Raw genomic sequence first — 20,467 nt, forward strand, 5'->3', positions numbered from 1 at the left:
TATGTGAAGAAGTACTTTCTTTTTTTTGTCCTGAATCTTCTACTGTTCTACTTCACGGGACGATCCTGGGTTCTGGTATTATGAGAAAGGGAGAAAAAAGACTCCCTATCCACTTTCTCCACCCCATGCATAATTTTGTACACCTCTATCATGTCTCCTCATACTCACCATTTTTCTAAGCTAAACAGTCCCAGACATTATAACCTTTCCTCATACTGTAGTCCCTTGATCATTTTGGTTTGCCTTTTTGGCACCTTTTCCAACTCCACAATATCCTATTTTGAAATGCAATGACCAGAATTGTATACAGTATTCCAAGTGTGGTCATATCACAGATTTGTATAAGGGGAGTATGATATTGGCACTTATTTTTGATTCTTTTCCTAATTATGTCTAACACAGAACTTGCCTTTTTTCACAGCAGCTGCACACTGGGTTGACATTTTCATCTAGCTGTACACCACAAGCCCAAAATCTCTTTCTTGGTCAGTCACCACTAGCTCAGATACCATGAGCTTATATATGAAGGATTTTTTTTTTGCCGCAATATGCATCACTTTACACTTCCTTACACAGTGAACTGTATTTGCCATATTGATGCCCATTCTCCCAGTTTGGAGAGATCCTTTTGGAGCTCTTCACAATCCCTTTTAGTTTTTCACCACCTTAAATAATTTATGAACAAATTCAAAAGCACTGGTCCCATTACAGTGGGACCACACTATTTACATTCCTCAATTGCAGGAATTGTCCAGTTATTCCTACTTTCAGTTACTGATCCATAAGAGGACCCTTCCTTTTATTCCATGACTACTAAGTTTTCTCAGGAGTCTGTGGTGAAGGACTTTGTCAAAAGCCTTTTGCAATTCCAGGTAAACAGTGTCTGCTGGATCGCACCTTTTAACTCTTTCCTTCCTTGCTCCTGTCTTGAAAAACATCCCTCTCTGAAGCTGGTATTAGTTAGGGGCAAAATCCTCCATTGGGACTACTGAATTTGGCCCATGTTAATTCTCTTCCTCTATTTCAGGGGCGAGGAACCTCAGGGCTGCAGGCCTAATGCAGCTCTTCAGAGGTCCCAATCCTGTGCTTTGAGATTCCCAAGAGGGCTATGTCTCTTTCACCTGGTCCTACCCCTTTCCACCGATTGTTTGGTGTTTTCCACTGATCGTTTGGTGTTTTCCTGGCCTTTGCACAGTTTTCCCCCATGCCTCTCCTAAGGCTTAGTTTCTGTAAGAGCTTTAAGCTGAAATATGCTGGTATCTTTCTGTGTTTTTGGCCCCATGCTTTTTGACTTTGTCCACTGGAATGCAGCCCCAGAGAAAGTTTCTCTGAAATTGATTTTGGCTCTCAGGCTAAAAGATTCCCCACTTCCATTCTTATTGTCATTCCATACCCCTTTTCCTTTATGTGTCTGTTTACTTCAGTTGTAATTTTGTCATTGTTAACACATTTTATATGCTTAAGAAATATATAATAATGATAATATTTTGTGGCAACTTGCATTCCAAACGTCCAAAAGCTTGGCTCAATGACTCGTAGGTCAGATTGAGTCAGCTGAGATGCAGACTTTTTACACATAAATAACCCTATTAAAACAAACAAAAAGGTGCATTTGGGTATGACCCAAGTCGGCAACCTGTTTTGATCTGGGGCCACCCTTGGACCAAACTGGAAGGCTGGATGACATTAAGGGGCTGGGGTCTCAGTCTGAATTGCACCTCCCATAATATCCTCAAGTCTGCCCCACCCACTTTTTTCTCTCCATGCACAGAGAGGCAAGGAGCTGTCACCCAGTGCTTGCAGGACTCCTGCAAGCCAGCTCCTGCAAGTGTCAGCTGAGTCGGTTGCCTCCTTCCTGGCCTGCTTGCATCCCAATGTGTGTGTGGACAGCACAGAAAGTGATTCAGCCAGGGCATGCAGGATTCCCCTCATTATCGCCGGCCTTGAGGGTATAGGAGGAGGAGAGGAAGGGCAAGTTCCATCGTAGGTACAGAACTCTGCTCACATAATGTTGGATGTAGCTCTATATGAATATCTGAAATGTCATTCTATTTATTTTAAAAAAACACCAACCACAAAATTGATATTTAAAACCGCTTGTGCTCCCTGCCATCCAATTGAACATGCTCGTGTTAGCAGGATCCTTCATTCAATGCACTTTAAGTATAGCCTTGTGCAAAGGGACAGATTAGAGAATAATACATTGTGGCATGACTACAGAAAGTAAACTAGAGTTGATAAATCTTCTATAATGGTAGGGTGTGAGATTTGACATGTGTTAATATATAATAGGCATGGTGTGGTACTAATATTGAAGCATGGTTATGAAGATGGTGTACCTTGTTTCCTCATCTATCTAGGTATTTTGTGGCATCAGGAGAGCAATGGTTGATTTGTGAGCTAGTTTATAAAGTTGCAGGTGGGGGTGGAATGCTTTATAGATCTAAACAGAGAGAATCCTGGTGTAAAACAATGCATAATGATCATTTTGGCTTCTTTAAATTCTGAATTAATCAATTCTTTGTTTTCCTTTTGCAGCTGCAGAACCTTGGCCTCAAAACGCTGCATTGTATCAGCCATTGAAAGGTGAGTACTTTTATTTTCTGCAGTTAGCTGTGCTTTCTTCATTAAATATGCAGCAGCCTAATTAACTGCAGCCTGGCGGGTGCAGAGAGTGGGGGAGACCTTGTTAAAAAGAGAATCCTTTGTGGTGTTTGTCTGGTCAGAGGTGTTTTGGGGTTGTTGTTTTTTCTTTTTTCTTTTTGCTAAACGTGTATCTGCCAATATAAACCAACTATTCATGGCCTATAAGGTCCTTGGTTTATTATTGACTCATTATATTGGCTGCTGTAGGCAGTGTAAAATGATGTGGTTTGCAGGCCCAGTTGGCAGATTTACTGCGCCAATAGCTGAGGCAGCAGATTTTTGAAGTCTTGTGGTGAAGTGGGCTCTCGGTAAAAAGGAACTGTTAAAATGTATAGGCTAGGATGGTTCAGGCTCCCTTTAGCAGCTCTTCATATATCATCAGATCACATTATGGCCCCCATTTGGGGCTCAGCAGCCTGCTACAGTTGTCAAAAGACTGCAAAGTAATGAAGACTAATAGGTAGCAGCCCTAGTCTTCTAAGCATGGAATTTTTATTGCTGTGTACTTGTCATCTTTCTTTTGTGTGACAGACCTAGACACAGTGTACAATATTAACTGGAAGCTGGGTTTTTTTTTATAGATTTCTGAATGCTTTTACTTTTTAGCAAGAGGAATTATGAAGTTGTTGGGTTTTTGTTTTGTTTTTACTAGGAAATGAATAATTACCCTTTTTGTTTATAGAAAAGAACAAAAAAGCCAGAGACATGTTTTTGTTAGGAACTTTTTAACTGTTGGGACAATACAATAAATTGTAGGGCATATTGAGAAGTATTTCTGGGACATCAGGCCGTAGGCTTTTAAAAACTGCTTGAATGTAATGGGGCATGTGATTCGTGTTAAAGCAGTTTATCTCATGTTTGTACACCACTTATTTTTGCATCCCAAATGATTTACAGTTATTGATAGAGGAAAAAGAGCCACTGTTTCTAATCATTATCCTGCACATTATTTTTATTTTTATTTTACAGAGGAACAAATTTTGCTTTCCGATAATGCTGCCTGTCTTGCTGTACAGGTAAAACATAGTCATTTTCCTACTTGGTTGTTGTTAAGGCATCCTGGAAGATCTGGGACCCTATCCACTGAACATGTCATTATTCTGTGTCCTGTTGAAATAAATGGAGTTTTGTTCAGTTTGCATTTAAATAGGAACTTACCAAATTCACAGTTCTTGAATCAATATGCAAACTTAAACACAGTTATCCTTTAGTATTCACACATCTCAGAATTCTTCACTGCAATTCTTTCAGCAAAAAATTCATACAAAAATATGTATATTACAGGAGGGTGCCCACAAAAATGCATATATTAGTAAAAATATGCACAAAACAGCAGTATATTAAGGAAAACTGTTTGCAAAATTGCATATATTAGACAAAGATATACAAAAATGATATATCAGGGAAAATGTGCACAAAAATGCATATACATCTTTGTGCAGATTTTTTTTTTTTAAGATCTCAACTTCATGCGGAAATGGGACAGAAGAAACTTAAGATGGGGAAAATGAAAAACAGAGAAATTGACAGATTCATCCATCTCAACTATGACACAGTGCAGACTCTGTCTTAAATTCAGGAAATTACAACCACAACAAAGTGTATGCCTGTGTTGATACATACTAGCCTTCCCCAACCTGGTGTTCTCCAAATATTTTGGGCTACAACTCTAAGCATTCTTGACCATTGTTTTTGCTGGCAGGGGCTGATGGGAGCTGAAGTCCAAAACTTGTATTAAAAAAGTGGGAGAAGTCTGTCTTACCATTGTTTGAATGAGCTTTCAATGAGTTTTCGAATATACACTTTAAATGTCCTAATTCTGTTTATTGTCTTATAAAGCTCAGTATTCATTTCTGATATTTTATGTTTGATCTCCTCCATAGTATGTTTAAGATAAAGAACAATTCAATGAAATATATTACATTTTCCCAACCTGATTGATCTAGTCAGGGTGTTGATCTCTAGTCAGACTGCTTCCAATATGTGTGAACTTACTGTGGTTGCAGGAATAAAACAGTTTTACTGCATTGCTTCCATCCAATAGATGGCTGATTAAAATTTTAATCTGCATGCAAACAATTTTGTAGTTTGTGTGTGGTCTTAGGCCAGTATTTGTTTATTTTATTCATTTAAAATCTATATCACCTTCATTATCAAATCATAGGGCAATGTACAAAATGCATTAAAACAACAATAAAATATAAAGATTAAAAACAACAGCAAAGAAAATCTATGAAGCTAAGCATTAAATCAGCAAATGCCTGGGTATATAGATATGTTTCCAACAGGTGTCTAAATGCAGTCCAGGCCATTTTGGATTTGAAGTATAGGTTTATGTGGTTGCTGTTATGACTGTTATGCTGTTGGTCAGGGTGAATAGGGGAGGGGATAACGAAAATAAGAACAGGAGTAGATACTAAGCTGTTCTTTAGAATTTTAGGATCTCACTGTGGTAAATAACAGAACATACGTATTAAAGGTTAGTCTGGGAAGATTATGAATTTGGAATGTTTGAATTTTTTGTGTTAAAAGGGCAACCTAACCAAAATGTAAATTTAAAAAAATCCTAAATAAAAAATAAAAAGGACAAAATAGTTTTTAAAAAGCAGTAGATGCATAAGAATAATAGAATAATCCTGTGCATATTTTCTCAAAAGTTAATCCTGTGTGTTTAGTGGGTCTTATTTCTAGGTGAATATGCATAAGATTATACTGCAAATAATATACACAACAAAAATTTTAATGGGTAACACAAATCACAAGCATCCATGAACTTTTTTCATGGGACCCCAGTTGTGATTGATAATCTTAATCCTGCAGATGAGGAAAGCAGTATAATTTTTATAAGTTAATGCTAGTATAGGCCAGTGGTGGAACAGACACTAGTGGTTGAATGGATTCTCCCTGCAGCTGCCTTCCCGACTCCAACCTGCTCTGAAGCGTTGGGAGTGCATGAGGGGAGGAGAGGAAGGGGAAGTCCCCTTGTGTGAGCAGAATTCTGCTCATGAGATGTTGGATGGAGCCCACTGTGTATTTTGTAGTGTAATCATTTTAAGTAATCCCTTGATAGAGAAGAAGTTGATGGTACTATTTTTGGACCTACATTCCTCTGTCTATATCAGAGTTACAGAAGTCTTTAATCATCATCATCATAAACATTTAAAAGCAAATTTCTTTTTCAGAGGAGGATTTTGTTTATTTCAATTCTGTTGTTCTACAGATGTCACTTAGATGATAAATTAACCATAATATATTAAAAATCTTCTTTTTCTTCAATATTCTTTGGTCTGACAGCTGATAGTAGCCATGACTATAAATATGACTTCAAGAGATATCTGATTTTAAACTTTATGGAACAATTTTCTTTGATGTAAGGTGATGGTATCACTTCATAAGAATATGTTATAAGGATACCACTAGTTATTTCTTTTTTTAAAAAAACAAACACCTTATTTTCTAAGTAATACATTACTCCAAAGTGTAAAGTTGGTTTACTAGTTACTTTCAAGCAGTACCTAATAAAATAGGAGTTCCATTATCTTTCTGAAGAAGAGACCTTTGTACTTTGCAGGTTAGGTAATGGTCATCCAGGCTTTGGCAACATCTTTGTTAGACTACTTGGTTAGGCTAATGTGTTTTACTTGGGCTGCCCTTGAAGACGTATTTGAAGCTGCAGCTGGTTCAAAATGCAGCAGTCAGGCTAACTGGGATGGCTCACTGGGAACATGTTGTTGTTGTTGTTGTTCAGTCGTTCAGTCGTGTCCGACTCTTCGTGACCCCATGGACCATAGCACGCCAGGCCTTCCTGTCCTGCGCTCTCTCCCGGAGCGTGCTCAAGTCCATATTCATTGCATCAGTGATGCTATCTAGCCATCTCATCCTCTGCCGTCCCCTTCTCCTTTTGCCCTCAGTCTTTCCCAGCATCAGGGTCTTTTCCAGAGAGTTTTCTCTTCGCATTAGGTGGCCAAAATATTTGAGTTTCAGTTTCAGTATCTGTCCTTCCCATGAGCAGTCAGGGTTGATTTCCTTTAGGATGGACTGATTTGACCTCCTTGCAGTCCAGGGGACTCGTAAGAGTCTTCTCCAGCACCACAGTTCGAAAGCATCAATTCTTCGGCGTTCAGCCTTCCTTGTAGTCCAGCTCTCACAGCCATACGTTACTACTGGGAAAACCATAGCTTTGATTAGACGGACCTTTGTCGGCAAGGTGATGTTTCTGCTTCTTACTATGCTGTCTAGGTTTGCCATAGCTTTCCTCCCAAGGAGCAAGCGTCTTTTAATTTCATGGCTACAGTCACCGTCTGCGGTGATCTTGGAGCCCAAGAAAATAAAATCTGTCACTGCTTCCATTTCTTCCCCTTCTATATGCCAGGAAGTGATGGGGCCAGATGCCATGATATTCGTTTTTTTTTAATGTTGAGTTTCAAACCAGCTTTTGCACTCTCCTCTTTCACCCTCAACAAGAGGCTCTTGAGATCCTCTTCGCTTCCCTGGTTAACTGGTTTGTTTCCAAGCTCAATTCAAGGTGCTGGTTTTGACATTTAAACTCCTTTGTGATTTGGGACACACCTAGGTATTTTAAGGACCACCTGCACCTGTGTAAATCTGCCCAAATGTTAAGATTTTCCACTGAAACCCCCCTACTCCTTAGAGTGCCCCCACTATCAGAGATAAGTTGGTGGGCGCCAACAAAGAAGAGGAGGACTTTTTTTCATATATGGCATTCCAGTTGTGGAATATCTTCCCCAAATAAGTTCCCCCAGCACCCACCTTACTATCTTCGAGGCTCCAGTTTAAAACCTTTTTAATTATCCTCATTTTTAAAATATATATATATATATATTATGTTTTAAACACTGTTTTGATAGAAATCTTTCGCTTAGCTGTTTGAACACTGATGTTGAATTTTTATTGTATATTTTTATTGTAGTTACTATTACGTTTTAAATTTTATTGTAAATTGTCCTGAGACAAGATTTTATTAAGGGTGGTATACAAATACCTTAAATAAAGAATAAAATAGGCCTTATTGTTGACTCTTTATGTTAGAGGACATATGCTAGGACAATGAAACCAGTGTTCAGGGCTTCTATTCCTCAGTATACGTTTACATTACCTGTTTATTCGCCACCCCCCCCCCCCAGATATTTCTGCTGAACACTCTTTGGATCAGTGTGAATGTTGTGGGTGTTTCTTGCTTTATTTTGCTTCCACTCGGTCCTTTGGTCCTGTGTGATGACACTAGCAGTGGTGGTGATAAATTGGTTTTCAGATGTATCCAACCTTTTGAGAAATCTTTTCTTCTCCTCCAAAGCAATATAGTACTTCTGTGGAAATGCACAATTAACCCATAGTGGTCTATACATCCATCCTGAAAAGTTGCGTGAGTCTTGCTTAACTCTGCACCCACTCTTCATTCCCAAATGCAATCAAGTCTACATGCCTCACCCATCACTCACCTCCTTACATTCTCTCCCCAGTGTCAAACTTTAGATTGGAAGCACCTTGAGATGGGGACCCGTCTCTCTTCTTTTTCCTGTTTCTGTTATAAAGTGCCATGTACCCTGATGACTGGGAAAAAAATGGGTTGGATCCAGATGTAGTCCTACCTAGAGTAGACCTACTGAAATCAAATTTGCATTGATGTCAGTGGGTCTGCTCTAAGTAGGACTACATCTGGATCTGACCCAACATCCAGACCTAACAGCTCCGTTCATAGAAGGAGTTCCCATTCACGGAAGCCCCCCTGCCGCATTTATGCAAGGCTTTATCCATGAATGGATATGTAAGTTTGGATCCAGCAACCCATTAACTATCATTGCCCATGTAATCTTGCTTTGAGTTTTGAAAGTTCTGGACTTGGCACACAGTCCAGACTATTTGTGCTCCCAGCAGCACTTACTTGAATAGTTCACACACACATTTTCTTTCTGTAGCAGGCTCATCACTAGCAAGTTAGTCCTTTCCTCCTTCTTAGAGCGCTGAATAATGTACTTTGTTTCTTTACAAACACAAATGGACTGTGGGGTGGAGGGATGGGAACTCGTTTCTTGTCTTGAACATCCAATTTCCCATCCAGGCTGCTTTGTGTCTGAAGAACAGACATAGGCTGGAGCTGAGGAGAGTTGTTCCCTTTCCCTCATGGGATCTGCGTGCTCAGCACCGACATTTCAAGAGGGATGGGAAGGGGTAAGGGTTAAACACAAAATCGCTAGCTGCATTGACTAGAAATCAGCTCGAGAGGCTTCCCCCAGCCCTCTTTCCTGACGCTGCCTGGGTGTGCTAAGCGAAATGTGTTTGAAGCTCATCTACTTTGTCCACAGCTCACCCAAGCTGAAGGCAGCTTGGTAGCTTAGAATCGAGAGTGTACACAGCCCCATGTCTGTTTCAGCTGGACTAGGTGGACCCTTGGTCTGATCCAGCATGGCTGTTCTTATGTTCTTATGTTGTTCGCTTCTACAAGTGCTGAAGAGGTTCAGCCAGTGTGTTTCCTATGTGGTAGAACATGTTTCACTGCTTAAGACATGACTGCACATGACACATGTGCTTGAACATATATCTATATGTGCGCACAGGGTGAATCCTTAATTCATAAATGTGTCAAGGGCTTCTGAAAGAGTAGCACTTGAGGAAGGTATCTCAGCTGCTCCCTGCCCTACTGTGCTGTGGTTGAGAGTTCTGAGAACTCAGTCTCCAGCAGGAGAGAAAGAACTGACAGGCAAGAAGCCTCTGCCCAGGATCTTTTTCAAGTAGTAAGTCTGCTGTGGGTTGGCTTAGTTTTGTCTGTAAATATATTTTTACAGTAATAGTAAGTAAATATATTTTTGATAATCATGATAAAGCTAAACTTTAGCCACGGATGATTCAGCATGAGATGGCAGTGTTCAGTACTTATGAATATATATGACTGAAGTTGCTGGGTTTTTTCTTTGACCCGTGCAATGAAATCTGTTAAAATCTGGAGTCTCCAACATGGTGCCTATGTGTGCCCATGGACATCTCCCTTAGTGCCCGCCAGGCTCCCCTGCCCCTCTTGATTTTTGTTTTATTAGGATTTTTAAAAAGTTACTATTTTTTTTATCTGGGACACTGGTATGCTGAAAAGCGAAGTGTTGCCCTCAAGCTCCACCTTTATTTGAGTTTTCTGTTTTGGAGCTCAGACCACAACTCTGTCTTGTACTTAGGTTCTTGGGCAAGTTACTTTCCTTTTAGTCTCACCAGTTTGCTTTCTGGGAAATGACTGTTTTGTGACTGGCCATGCCCACCATGGCAACCATTTTATGAATGACAAACCCCCATGGCAGCCATTTTGTGAGACTGTGCTTGACCTTCTCTCAAAATTCCAAATCTCAGCTGACCCCAAATAGTCAGAGAACCTTGATTAAAATCTTCTTCTAAGCATACCACCATGTAGCAAGCATATTTAAAAAATCTTATAGTTCAGTGCATAAGTATTACTCTCATTATTTGGGGGACAGGGGAGAAACTTATCAAGAGGGCAGGAACATCAGTTTGGCATGAGCTTCACAGCAAGCAAGAAGGCTGCCCAAAACCCTAAGTTTCCTTGTCTTTTGTAGTATTTAGAAATTATGCTAATTGAATTACTGCAACGCTACTTATTTAGTCATTAACTACCATGCTGCACAATGTTGTTGGAACTGACAATCCTTTGCATTTGTACTGTAAATTCTTGATACTGATGGTAATTTTGCTTCCATTAGGAGTGAATTTAAATAAGAGGAAAATGATAATTTCAGTAATTGAATGTTGTGTTTTAGAAATATCTAGAATAGGGGTGCTGTGCTTTCCATGACAGCCAATTTGGGCTGTCTAGCCCTGGGACCTCGGAGCGTGGGAAGCAGCGGCCGGATGACACGTAGGATGTGTCATACTGGCATTTCCGACTGCCCCGCCCCGCCCCCAGGAACGCCCTGTTTTCGCTGCTCCGTGCTGCTCTTACAAGCGTGGAGTGTGGGGCCGATCCATGCTGCCTATGAGGTGGTGTGGGAGGGGGTGGGGGTCGGATCTCTGGGAACCGACCTAGCCCATAGCCGTCTAGCCACTGACTAGCCACAATAGGATTGCGCCCTTAATTGTTCACTTTTATTGTATCGCGCACCCCCCACACACAAATCTTACTTTCTTTTTTGATGGAATTTTACATAACTATTCATTACTTCTGTTCACTAATACAGAAGTATTATAGGTAATGTTCATTATCTACAGACCTCTGTGACCCAGTGCAGAGAAGGTAACAAGACCCAATACAGTCAGGGTAACAAGAATATGAATGACATATCCGGTGGGACTTACTTTGCAGGAGTCAATTATGTGGGACTTACTTTGCAGGAGTCAATTATAGGATTGCACGGTTATAGGAAACTCCCACAACAAGAGTTTCTTTCACATGCATAGAAGGAGGGAAGTTCTGAAAATATTTAAGGAGGAGGCAGCAGGCATTGTCCTCCACTCTGTGCATGTTCTATTGTTCATCTGCAATGTTCCCACCCTCCCAAACATCTGAAAAGGGCTCTGGATGTTGGTTGTTCTGTTGTGTTTCAGCTCTCCTCTAGTGTGTATGAATTTGAATGTTTCACTAAAAAAGATAAATAGGATCAGTTAGACTTCAGTTAAAGTAAATGGGGGAAAATGCTGTATGTGAAAAGTATTGGAGTCTAAATGACCCCAGTATTTCAAAAGCTGTCATTTAACAATACAAAATAGCTATTTTTAAACTGATTCTGTAGTTATGAGAAGGAGGTGATAACCATTCAGTGCTGTCTTAAAAAAAAATAAATCATACCTCCTAGGTGTTTTTAAGGTGAAGGGGAAAGTGTCCTAGTAAAATATTTAAGGCTAACTCCATTGGAATTAACATACTGGTCTGTTACAGACCCCAGGTGTACTAATCAAGTCAGTTTTATTGCTGTTGAATATGGACCATTGGAAGAAGGAAAATTGCTAATTAAAATTGTATTAATGCATGTTTAAATTTATGAACATTTTAAGAAGTAATTTAATAGCATGATTTTCCTCTCCCAAAGAACAAAAAAATTAAATCTTATGAAAACAGGCATAATATGAATGATTAATGACAAAACGCTCTAAATAAATACACAATAAACAATCTTCTTAAAATTTAGTATTATAACATTAAATTGGAGTCATTGTTAAAAAATAATTTAAAAAGAGCCAATATCAAATTAATGAGGTTTTTTTTATAAGTGTAGGAGGACAGCATGAATGTTCTGACTTTTTTCTTTTAATCTTTTTAATTATAATAAATAAAACATAAATGTTTGAATATACAGATAATGTAGATACATAAACTCACTGTGAACATTTCCTTTTAGGAATTGGAAAGGTGGGATGGTAATCCCTTCAATAAATAATAAAACAGAGAAAAAACACTCAATACTTCTTTGTTCTATAAATCAGTTCCAATATCTAATGAATAAATTCCATTTTTCAATGGATTTTCCATCAACCTTCCTTTTCAAACCTAAGTGTGTTAGTTCACTCAGTTCTGTTCTTTTCCATATCCTCGTCCTTCCCTTGATGTGATTTCAGGAGTTTTCCATTTAGAAGCCATTTCTTTTTACATGAGAGCTAATATATTTAGCACCAATTCAATATCATCTACTTCTGCCTTATCATGCAAATAGCCAGCAGTGAAGGAAGAAGCGGAGCGGCTGCTCTCGACCTTTTTTGCAAACTGCCTTTTTCCATTTTCAAAAATTGGCTAAAGTTGTCATGCAAACGTTTTACGGAACATTCCTCTGCTTTCTGGGAAAGTGAAGGTGGCTGAGGGACCATAGGAGCTTGTAGGCCTCCCTCTCCACCTGCAGAGCAGAAAGCTCTGCTATGTCGTCGTATTGCCAGCAATGTTCTGCCAGAAACGGGGCATGCTAGGGAGCCCATGAGTGCACAGGGATCTAAGTGCCGTCGTTCCCCTGGAACAAACCAGGAGTGATGCCAAATCTGGAGCTAGTGATGTAAATTCCCTCCCATTGGAGTTGACGGTGGAGGGAGAGGGGAGGAAGAAGGTTAAAAGAGAGAAAAGCAAGCTGCCTCCTGCCAAGGCTGCAGAGAGCAGGCATGGCTTTGGATGTGGTGGAGCACCACCATGGATACACACACACACACACACACACACCCCGGTCAGCTTGAATGGGAGGAAATTTACAACACCAGCTCTAGGGCAAGTACAGCACCTCCATTGGATTGCTCTACCCTTATATGTTGCTTCTGCTGTTCTTTTGTATGCTGTTCCTGCCTGAACACGAAAGTAGAAGAACAGCATCTTGAAAAATTACGTCCAACGCTCCAAGATGGGCAGCCAGATTGGTTTTTAAACACTAGAAAAATCAGGACCTTGTTACTTGGCTTTCTGCGTTCCCTATTTTTTGCAGTGTACTAGTAACTTGGTAACGTTTATTTAATTTATTGAAATACTTCTTAGTTGCCTTTCAGGGCAGAAGCCCTCCCAATTGCCCTTGTGAGAGTTTTTAGGCGTACTATTTGCAGGGGAGAGAACTGTTTTTATGTGGGGGGTCTGTCAGGATTGATTCTGAGCACAGGGAGATAGTTAGCAGCTCAGATTCAGAAGAGGAACAGCCAGAACTGGGGGATGCATTTTCCCAAGCCAGCTCAGATATGGGTAGGCGTGCTTCTCAGGTTACTAACTCCCAGATGGTCAGGCCTGAAGCCCCCCCTTGCCCCCCTCTGTGAGAAGCCGGGAGGAGAGGAGAGTGGGGGCAGTGACCTCAGAGATGCCAGACTGTGGCACAGAGCTAAGAGGGAAACGTCAGGGATGGAGCTCAGGCGGTCGTGCATGAGAGGCGACGGAAGGAAGCATCACTGGAAGGGCGGGACATCCCTCCCTAAGTTAGTCTAGCCAGCAAGCCTCACTTCAAACTGCAGGCAACTTCCATGTTCCCATTTGAATCCCCTGGAGGCATTGCTTTGTAGCCTGAGAGTCTTTGAGGATTTGCATCTGTAATGAACCTGTTGATAATGAATTAAAGGAGTGAGACTGAAGCCTCTCTATTTGTGTGTGTGAGTGCATAAGGAAAGAGGGGGGCCAAGGGAACCAAGACAGGGTCTTTCTCAAACTCCTTACCACCATTCATATCATTGGCAGAAATGAACTCCCTTCCTTCCCCTTTCAAATGTCTTGTATGAGTCAATATGTCAACACACAGTCCATTAAAAGCTTGTTATAAAATCATACCTTCTTTACTATGCATCTTCATTTTATCTCAGCTACTTTTCTTTGTGTGAATTGGAGATGCAGAAAGTAACTACTAATGCATCATTTGGATTTAGTCTTCTGTGGAAGGGAAAAGTAATAGCATGCATGGGAAGAAACAATGACACCATCAGCAATGTGATCTCAGTGTTCTCACTTTGAGTGGAGGGGAATGGGATCATGGAGGAGCAACAGTCATTCTTGTCCTATAATGTGAGAATTAGCCCCAGTGCATCTCCCAAGTTGGTGCCCTCCATATGTTTTGAACTACAATTCCCATTAGCCCCAGCCAGCATGATCAGCAGTGGTCAGGCAGCAAGCCCACATGAACCAGTTTCAGCAAGTGCAAAAGCAGCAGAATCATACTCTCCGTTTGCAGCTTTTCCCACCAAGGCTAGAAGCAGGGTCTTCCTGGGTTGTTGCATGTCTTTCAATAGCTCCCTCCTCTTCCAGCCCTGCCTTACCATCCAGCAGAAGCAACAAGCTCTTCTACAGCTGCAGCTGTTTGAAACTTTATCAGCATGGCCAATGGCTGGATGATGGGAATTGTAGTACAAAAGATCTGGAGGATGCCATGTTGGGGAAGGCTGGATTAAGATATTGGGTGGCTAGAGTTAGACGGGTCGTCTGTTCCAGCTATTGCGCTGTTGATTAACCCTTTTTGTCATCCTCCTTGGATCCTTTCCACTATTTCAATGCCTGGCTTGACCTATTGTGCTCAGCATTAAGAATAGTACTTCCAATTGTGGTTTACCAATGCTGAATAAATTGGAACTATTCAAATCCTGAGTTTTGGAAAGGGTATTGCTGTTGATACAGTCTTATGTGGCATTCACCATCTATACTCCAACATGATGATATTGACATATGATATTGGCATATGATATTGGCTATCCACGATAAGTTTCCCAGTAGTAATGTATGGCTGTGAGAGCTGGACTATAAGGAAGGCTGAGCGCCGAAGAATTGATGCTTTCGAACTGTGGTGCTGGAGAAGACTCTTACGAGTCCCCTGGACCGCAAGGAGGTCCAATCAGTCCATCCTAAAGGAAATCAACCCTGACTGCTCATTGGAAGGACAGATAATGAAGCTGAAGCTCCAATATTTTGGCCACCTAATGCGAAGAGAAAACTCCCTGGAAAAGACCCTGATGCTGGGAAAGACTGAAGGCAAAAGGAGAAGGGGACGGCAGAGGATGAGATGGCTAGATAGCATCACGGATGCAATGAATATGAACTTGAGCACACTCCGGGAGAGAGCGCAGGACAGGAAGGCCTGGCGTGCTATGGTCCATGGGGTCACGAAGAGTCGGACACGACTGAACGACTGAACAACAACAACAAATCCACGATAAGGTCTAAATCTGTACTGCTGTCCAGCTAGCCATAGCCCATATTCTACTTTGTACACTTGCTTCTTTTTACCCAAAAGTGACTTTTCAGATGAGAGGAAAGAGTAGCTTCTAAAGAAGAGCTATACTAGGGACCAAACTAGTTGTTGACAGCAGACCCAGGTGTCCCCTGAAAGTCTAAAATGAGGATGGGATTTGGAGAGATGCTGCTTCTACCCTGCACTTTCCTCTTCTAGCCAATTTTCTCCTAACTAACACTCTTGTTTCTTACAGCTGGGAGCCTCATTCTAGGGCCGGTAGTGCCATAAGTGTAACCGATCCTAGGAATGAACCCTTGGGACCTTCTTGTACTGTTATGATGGATATGTTTAAATCTGTGCAGCCTGAGGATGTGTGAGATTAAAAACTGTGCGCCTGATCCTTCCCCCTCCTGGCTGTTTAAGGCAGTCAGGGGAGGTCTGGCTGCCTAGTTAAGGAAGGTAGAAAATGCCTCTTTGGAGGAAGGAGCAATGCTATCCAGTGTTAAAGTAGGTATTATGAAACCTCCTTCGCTGCCTTCACCACCACACAGTGGGTGTGATTCTGCACTCTTATGAGTCCTTCGTGATGAGTCTTATGCCACTTGAGCTCCAGGGGTCTCCTTGCCCATTTCATTATCCGAAGTTCTTTGATAAACCAGGGAGCCATCCAAACTCCACAGTGCCGAAGAGAACGCTCAGGAGTGATTGTGTTGATAGCCCCTCACACCTCGCCATTCCGTAGTGTGACAAGGGCCTGAATAGAATTGCCAGCTCTGGTTACTAGAAACACCCCAGAGCATTCAGGAATCCTTCAGATTCCATAAGTCTCTGAGGGTGGGCCTTCTTAATGGGTCCCTGACCTCTGCAGGGAGGGACTGACACAGTGACACCAAACTTCACCAGGAAGTGGTCTTACCATGAGAATGGGTTGACTCCCCCCCCCCCCAATATCCAGGCCACCTCCCTCACTCCCTGAGACAACGGCCAGATTGAGGGTGTGCCCTGCCCTGTGTGTTGGACCAGTGCCAAACTGAGACAGCCCCATGGTTGTCATAGAGGCCAGGAAGTCCTGAGCTGGCAGTCTCCGCATGGATATTGTAGTCCCGCAGGACAAAAATCCTGTGGTTCTCCAGAACTACATCTGAGACTGCCTGAGCTAGCTCAGCCAGGGAGGCCCTTGGGAAGCACCAATAGCATCCTCAATCTGTCTCTTTGGCCCAGCACAAGGTACAGGCCCTCATAGCCGGTCCCAGGGTTCCTGGTGAATAACATGGAGTTTATGTGTGGATCACAATAACTACCCCTAGCTCCGCTCCTGCAGCCTCACCTGCTGCTGCACTGAGTATCACACGGTCATGGCAGCACAGGCACTAGGCAATACAAGCCCATGATATAAATACAACCATATTCTGTGCAGTTCTCAAAACTGAAATGTGTACCAACTTTGATGGGAGCAGGGGGCTGATGGACTCCTGCCTCCATGGAAACAGAGACGTGATTGGGGGAAATGTTGCTATGGAAGAGGAATTCTCGTGATGCGTGGGCAGGTCACCAGTTTGCTTTTTGTTAATAGCGAAAAAGAGGGCTGCCTTATACAGCCACTTTAAAATAGGAGGCAACTCTGCAGACTTTCTGGTCTTGATTTTACTGATTTGTGACTCTTTTAATGTGAATTTATAATTACAGTTTTGTGAACTGAAACTGCTTGTTGCTCTAAACTGGAGAGAGAGACTGAGCAATATAACGAGAGCTTGACAATCCATTCTTTAAGCAGAATAATAGCTGGAATTCTTCATGATTAGAAATACAGTATCAACATAATCGATTTAACAACATTACATTGTAGCTGAAAATAGACTGAAATCCCAAGCCAGGCATCTACTGTGTCTGAGTGAAACATCTTTCATATGGTTCTAAGATGAAATTACCCCTGAATGAATAGCATCTTCATTTATCTTCAAAACCTCCTCTGTGCTACCAGTGAGTCTACCCTTCCCACATTCTGCAGCAGGAATTACATTATACCATTATAGTAGCATTCCAGTGCAGTGTAAAACAGATTGATTTGGAAAATGAACCTGGCTTTGCAATAAATTACATTTACAGGTACAAAAGAATTTGTTACTTTGTTTAAAGTAGTCACAAATACAATTAAACGCTTAATTTATGTTAAACTACAAATGTGACTATTACCATAACTGGATTAGGAATATAATCTGTCACTCCAGGAATGATACTGAGCAGTTTTCATTTATAATTTCAGACAGACTTTTAAATTTACAGGCTCTGCCACTGCTTGATAGGAAAACTGGAATGTTTTGCACATTTGTTCATGTTTTATAATTTCCAGACATGCTTCTCTCCCCTCCCCCCGTTAAATTGGAGAATAATTCTTCAGTTGTCATCACATCACCCTTTGTTGTGTTTTTACGAAGGAAAATGCATATCCCCTTTTTCCTTCCATGTGTTTTCACAATGGCACTTTCTGAAACTATGTTTAAAATATTACTCATTGAGATACTACTTGAACTGGGTTTGATTTATTTGTAAGGTTAATAATTTGCAGCTCTAAAAAAATCTCAGTAACTACTTAACACAGTATTGCTCAAAACGAATCAATTTGGGATCTCCTGCTGTATCTTCAGGGCCACCTCCCCTCCTCACATTGTTCATCCATGTGTTTGGTGGGGTGGATGTTGGTGGAGATTCTTGCATGTATTCTGCTGCTGTGCATGAACCTGTGGACCAGAGCAAAAGGGTTATTAGCAGTGTCATATCACCCTCACTTTCTGTTGTGGCAGCAGAGTCTGCTTGACTGCTCTAAGCTTTGATCCACAGGAGAGGAACTAAGCAACTCTTTGCTTCTGATTCCGTTTGCAGAGCTCCTGCTTGGGGGCTCTAAGAGAGAGAAACCCCAACCTCTGCTTGTTTGGGAGCAACCTGCTGGTGCTGGAAGAATCCAAACAGATGTCTCCCCTTCCAGGGGGTCCCAATCCACAGTTTGAGTTCCTAGGTTTCAAATCCATTAGGAGAGCCAGGATGTAGATCAACCTGGTGCCCTGCAGATGTTTTGGATCACAGCTCCTATAATTCCTGGCCATTGGCCATACTGGCAGGGGCTGATGGGAGCTGAACTCCAAAGCATCTGGAATGTGCCAGGTTGGATAAGGCTGATTTAGACTTTAGTCAGCTCAATTGTAGGATGGGAGCAGGCTCATGTGTATGGCAGCTTCCTGTACTATAGACTGAGTACTCCCTAGAGTTGGGGGATGTACACCAGAAGAACAAAACTGCACATTTCTCTACTTTGTGTGTTTAAATGTAAAGCATCTGTTGTTTGATTTGTGGGTGGTGGTGAATGAGAAATGAGAATTGTATGTAATAACTTCCAGTTTGGAAGTATAGCTGGTTGTATTCTCTGGTTATATTCTCATTTATTCATTTTTAAACTACAGAAATCAGTGCTCTCTTCCCAAAGTAGAATAAAAGAAATATGAAACAACAGTGAAAGCAGCAAGCAAAAATAAACTAATATAAGATCTTTTTTCAGTATTGTAGGGAGAGGATATCTTGGTTAAGCAAAAGAATACAGACCAATATGTATGTTTTGGGCTGTCGTAATTCCATTTGCCTTCTCTAATACTTAATTTGCAGCAGCAGCATCTAAAGTGGTAAGACTTTGATCAGCAAAATGTGGGAACCCTATGTTTACAAGCATCATGGTGCTATTTACCTGTTTTGACAAACAGCTTTTTAAAAACTTGTCCTGAGGCCTAAACTCCAACATTGTTTAAATATTTATTTTGCCTGTGGATAATAATTGTAACCTTTTATTTATTATTTTCAGGCCTTTTTGCAAATGTGCAATCTGCCAGTCCAGGTGGTTTGTAGGGCAAATGCAGAATATATGTCCCCCTCTGGTAAGTGTAGCAGTCATTCACATTACACCTGTTTTTGGAAACTATGGCAACAGTATCTCTTCTCGGAGATCAGTCAGAGTTGCTGTATGTGGTCTTGCTTCTTGTTAATACTACAGTTCCTTTCCTTTATAATACATTTCAACATTCTTAATCCCTTGAAGTACAGTATATTAAAATACAGTACTTTAGGGCCAGGATCAGCATGGTGTTCTGTGTGTTTAAATATGGAACTTCCCCCATCATGGTGAAAGGGAGTAGAGGAGTCTAATTTTAACATCAAAAGGGGTGTATTTTATTCATTCATTCATTTATGTATTACATTTTTATATTGTCCAATAGCCAAAGCTTTCTGAGCAGTTCAGAATAATTAAGACCATAAAATACAAGACAATAAAATACAATATAAACGTTTAAAAGTTTGAAACTACAATATAAAAATAATAACCAAACAGAAGCTAGCAGCAGGGCAAAAATTTTAAATACAATGCCAGTATGGGTAAAAGAAGCGGAACCCTCTCCCCTCTTATGTCCTACCTCCCTACAGCTTCTCTCCCCCAAGCACTTTTCTCTTAGCAAGTATCACCTACAGTGTCAAAGTCTAGGAAAGAAATCCTGCCTGAAACCCTGGAGAACCATTGCTGCCAGTCAGTGCAGACAGTGCTGGACTAGATAGACCAATGGCCTGGCTCATTATAAGGCAGCGTCCTATGTTCATTTGAAGTCTCACCTTGGAAAAAAACGTGACGAGATCCTGTGACTATTGTGGGATTAGATTCACTCAAAACAGTGTGCCTGATCACCTAAATTTATCATCTGGTCGTGCCCCCTTATGGCCTGAAACCACTGGGAGCAGGTCTATTGCTTTCTAAGGAAATGGTCTACTAGTCAACTAATAATGTGCAGTGCACTCTATGTGGGGCTGCCCTTAAGGCTGGTCTGGAAGCTGGAGCTAGTGCAGAATGCAGCAGCTTGCCTGTTGTAAGAATCTGCCTCTTTCCGTGTTGTAAGAATCTGCCTCTTTCCACGTTGTAACTCCTTTGCTGAGGGAACTGCACTTGGCTGCCTATTCGCTACTGGGACAGGTTTAAGGTATTGGTACTAGTGTACAAAGCCATAACAACTTGGGACTAGGGTACCTGAAAGAGGTTCTAAAGAGAGGTTCTTTACCAACCTGCCTGGTCACTGAGGTCATCAGAGGGCATGTCTCTGGTGGTTCTCCATAAACCCATGGCCTGGCTGGAGTCCACCAGGAAAAGAGCCTTCAGTGTGGTGGCCCCC

The 20,467-nt window shown here is 41.3% G+C and overlaps 1 protein-coding gene across 5 annotated transcripts in view; it reads left to right on the forward strand.

Moving 5' to 3' along the window:
- Nucleotides 1–20,467, forward strand: part of MTX2 (metaxin 2) — a 58,745-nt gene that overhangs the window by 26,278 nt on the left and 12,000 nt on the right. For all 5 annotated transcript variants that reach the window (XM_084813739.1, XM_084813757.1, XM_084813750.1 and 2 more), the window contains exons 2-4: nt 2,539–2,586; nt 3,616–3,662; nt 19,117–19,189. In XM_084813739.1, coding sequence (XP_084669865.1) covers nt 2,539–2,586; nt 3,616–3,662; nt 19,117–19,189 — 168 coding nt within the window. The remainder of the gene's footprint in view (nt 1–2,538; nt 2,587–3,615; nt 3,663–19,116; nt 19,190–20,467) is intronic.

This window comes from Heloderma suspectum, chromosome 1 (assembly GCF_057233095.1).
Source record: "Heloderma suspectum isolate Gila_16-S chromosome 1, 16-S_ref, whole genome shotgun sequence".
Lineage (NCBI taxonomy): Eukaryota > Metazoa > Chordata > Lepidosauria > Squamata > Helodermatidae > Heloderma > Heloderma suspectum.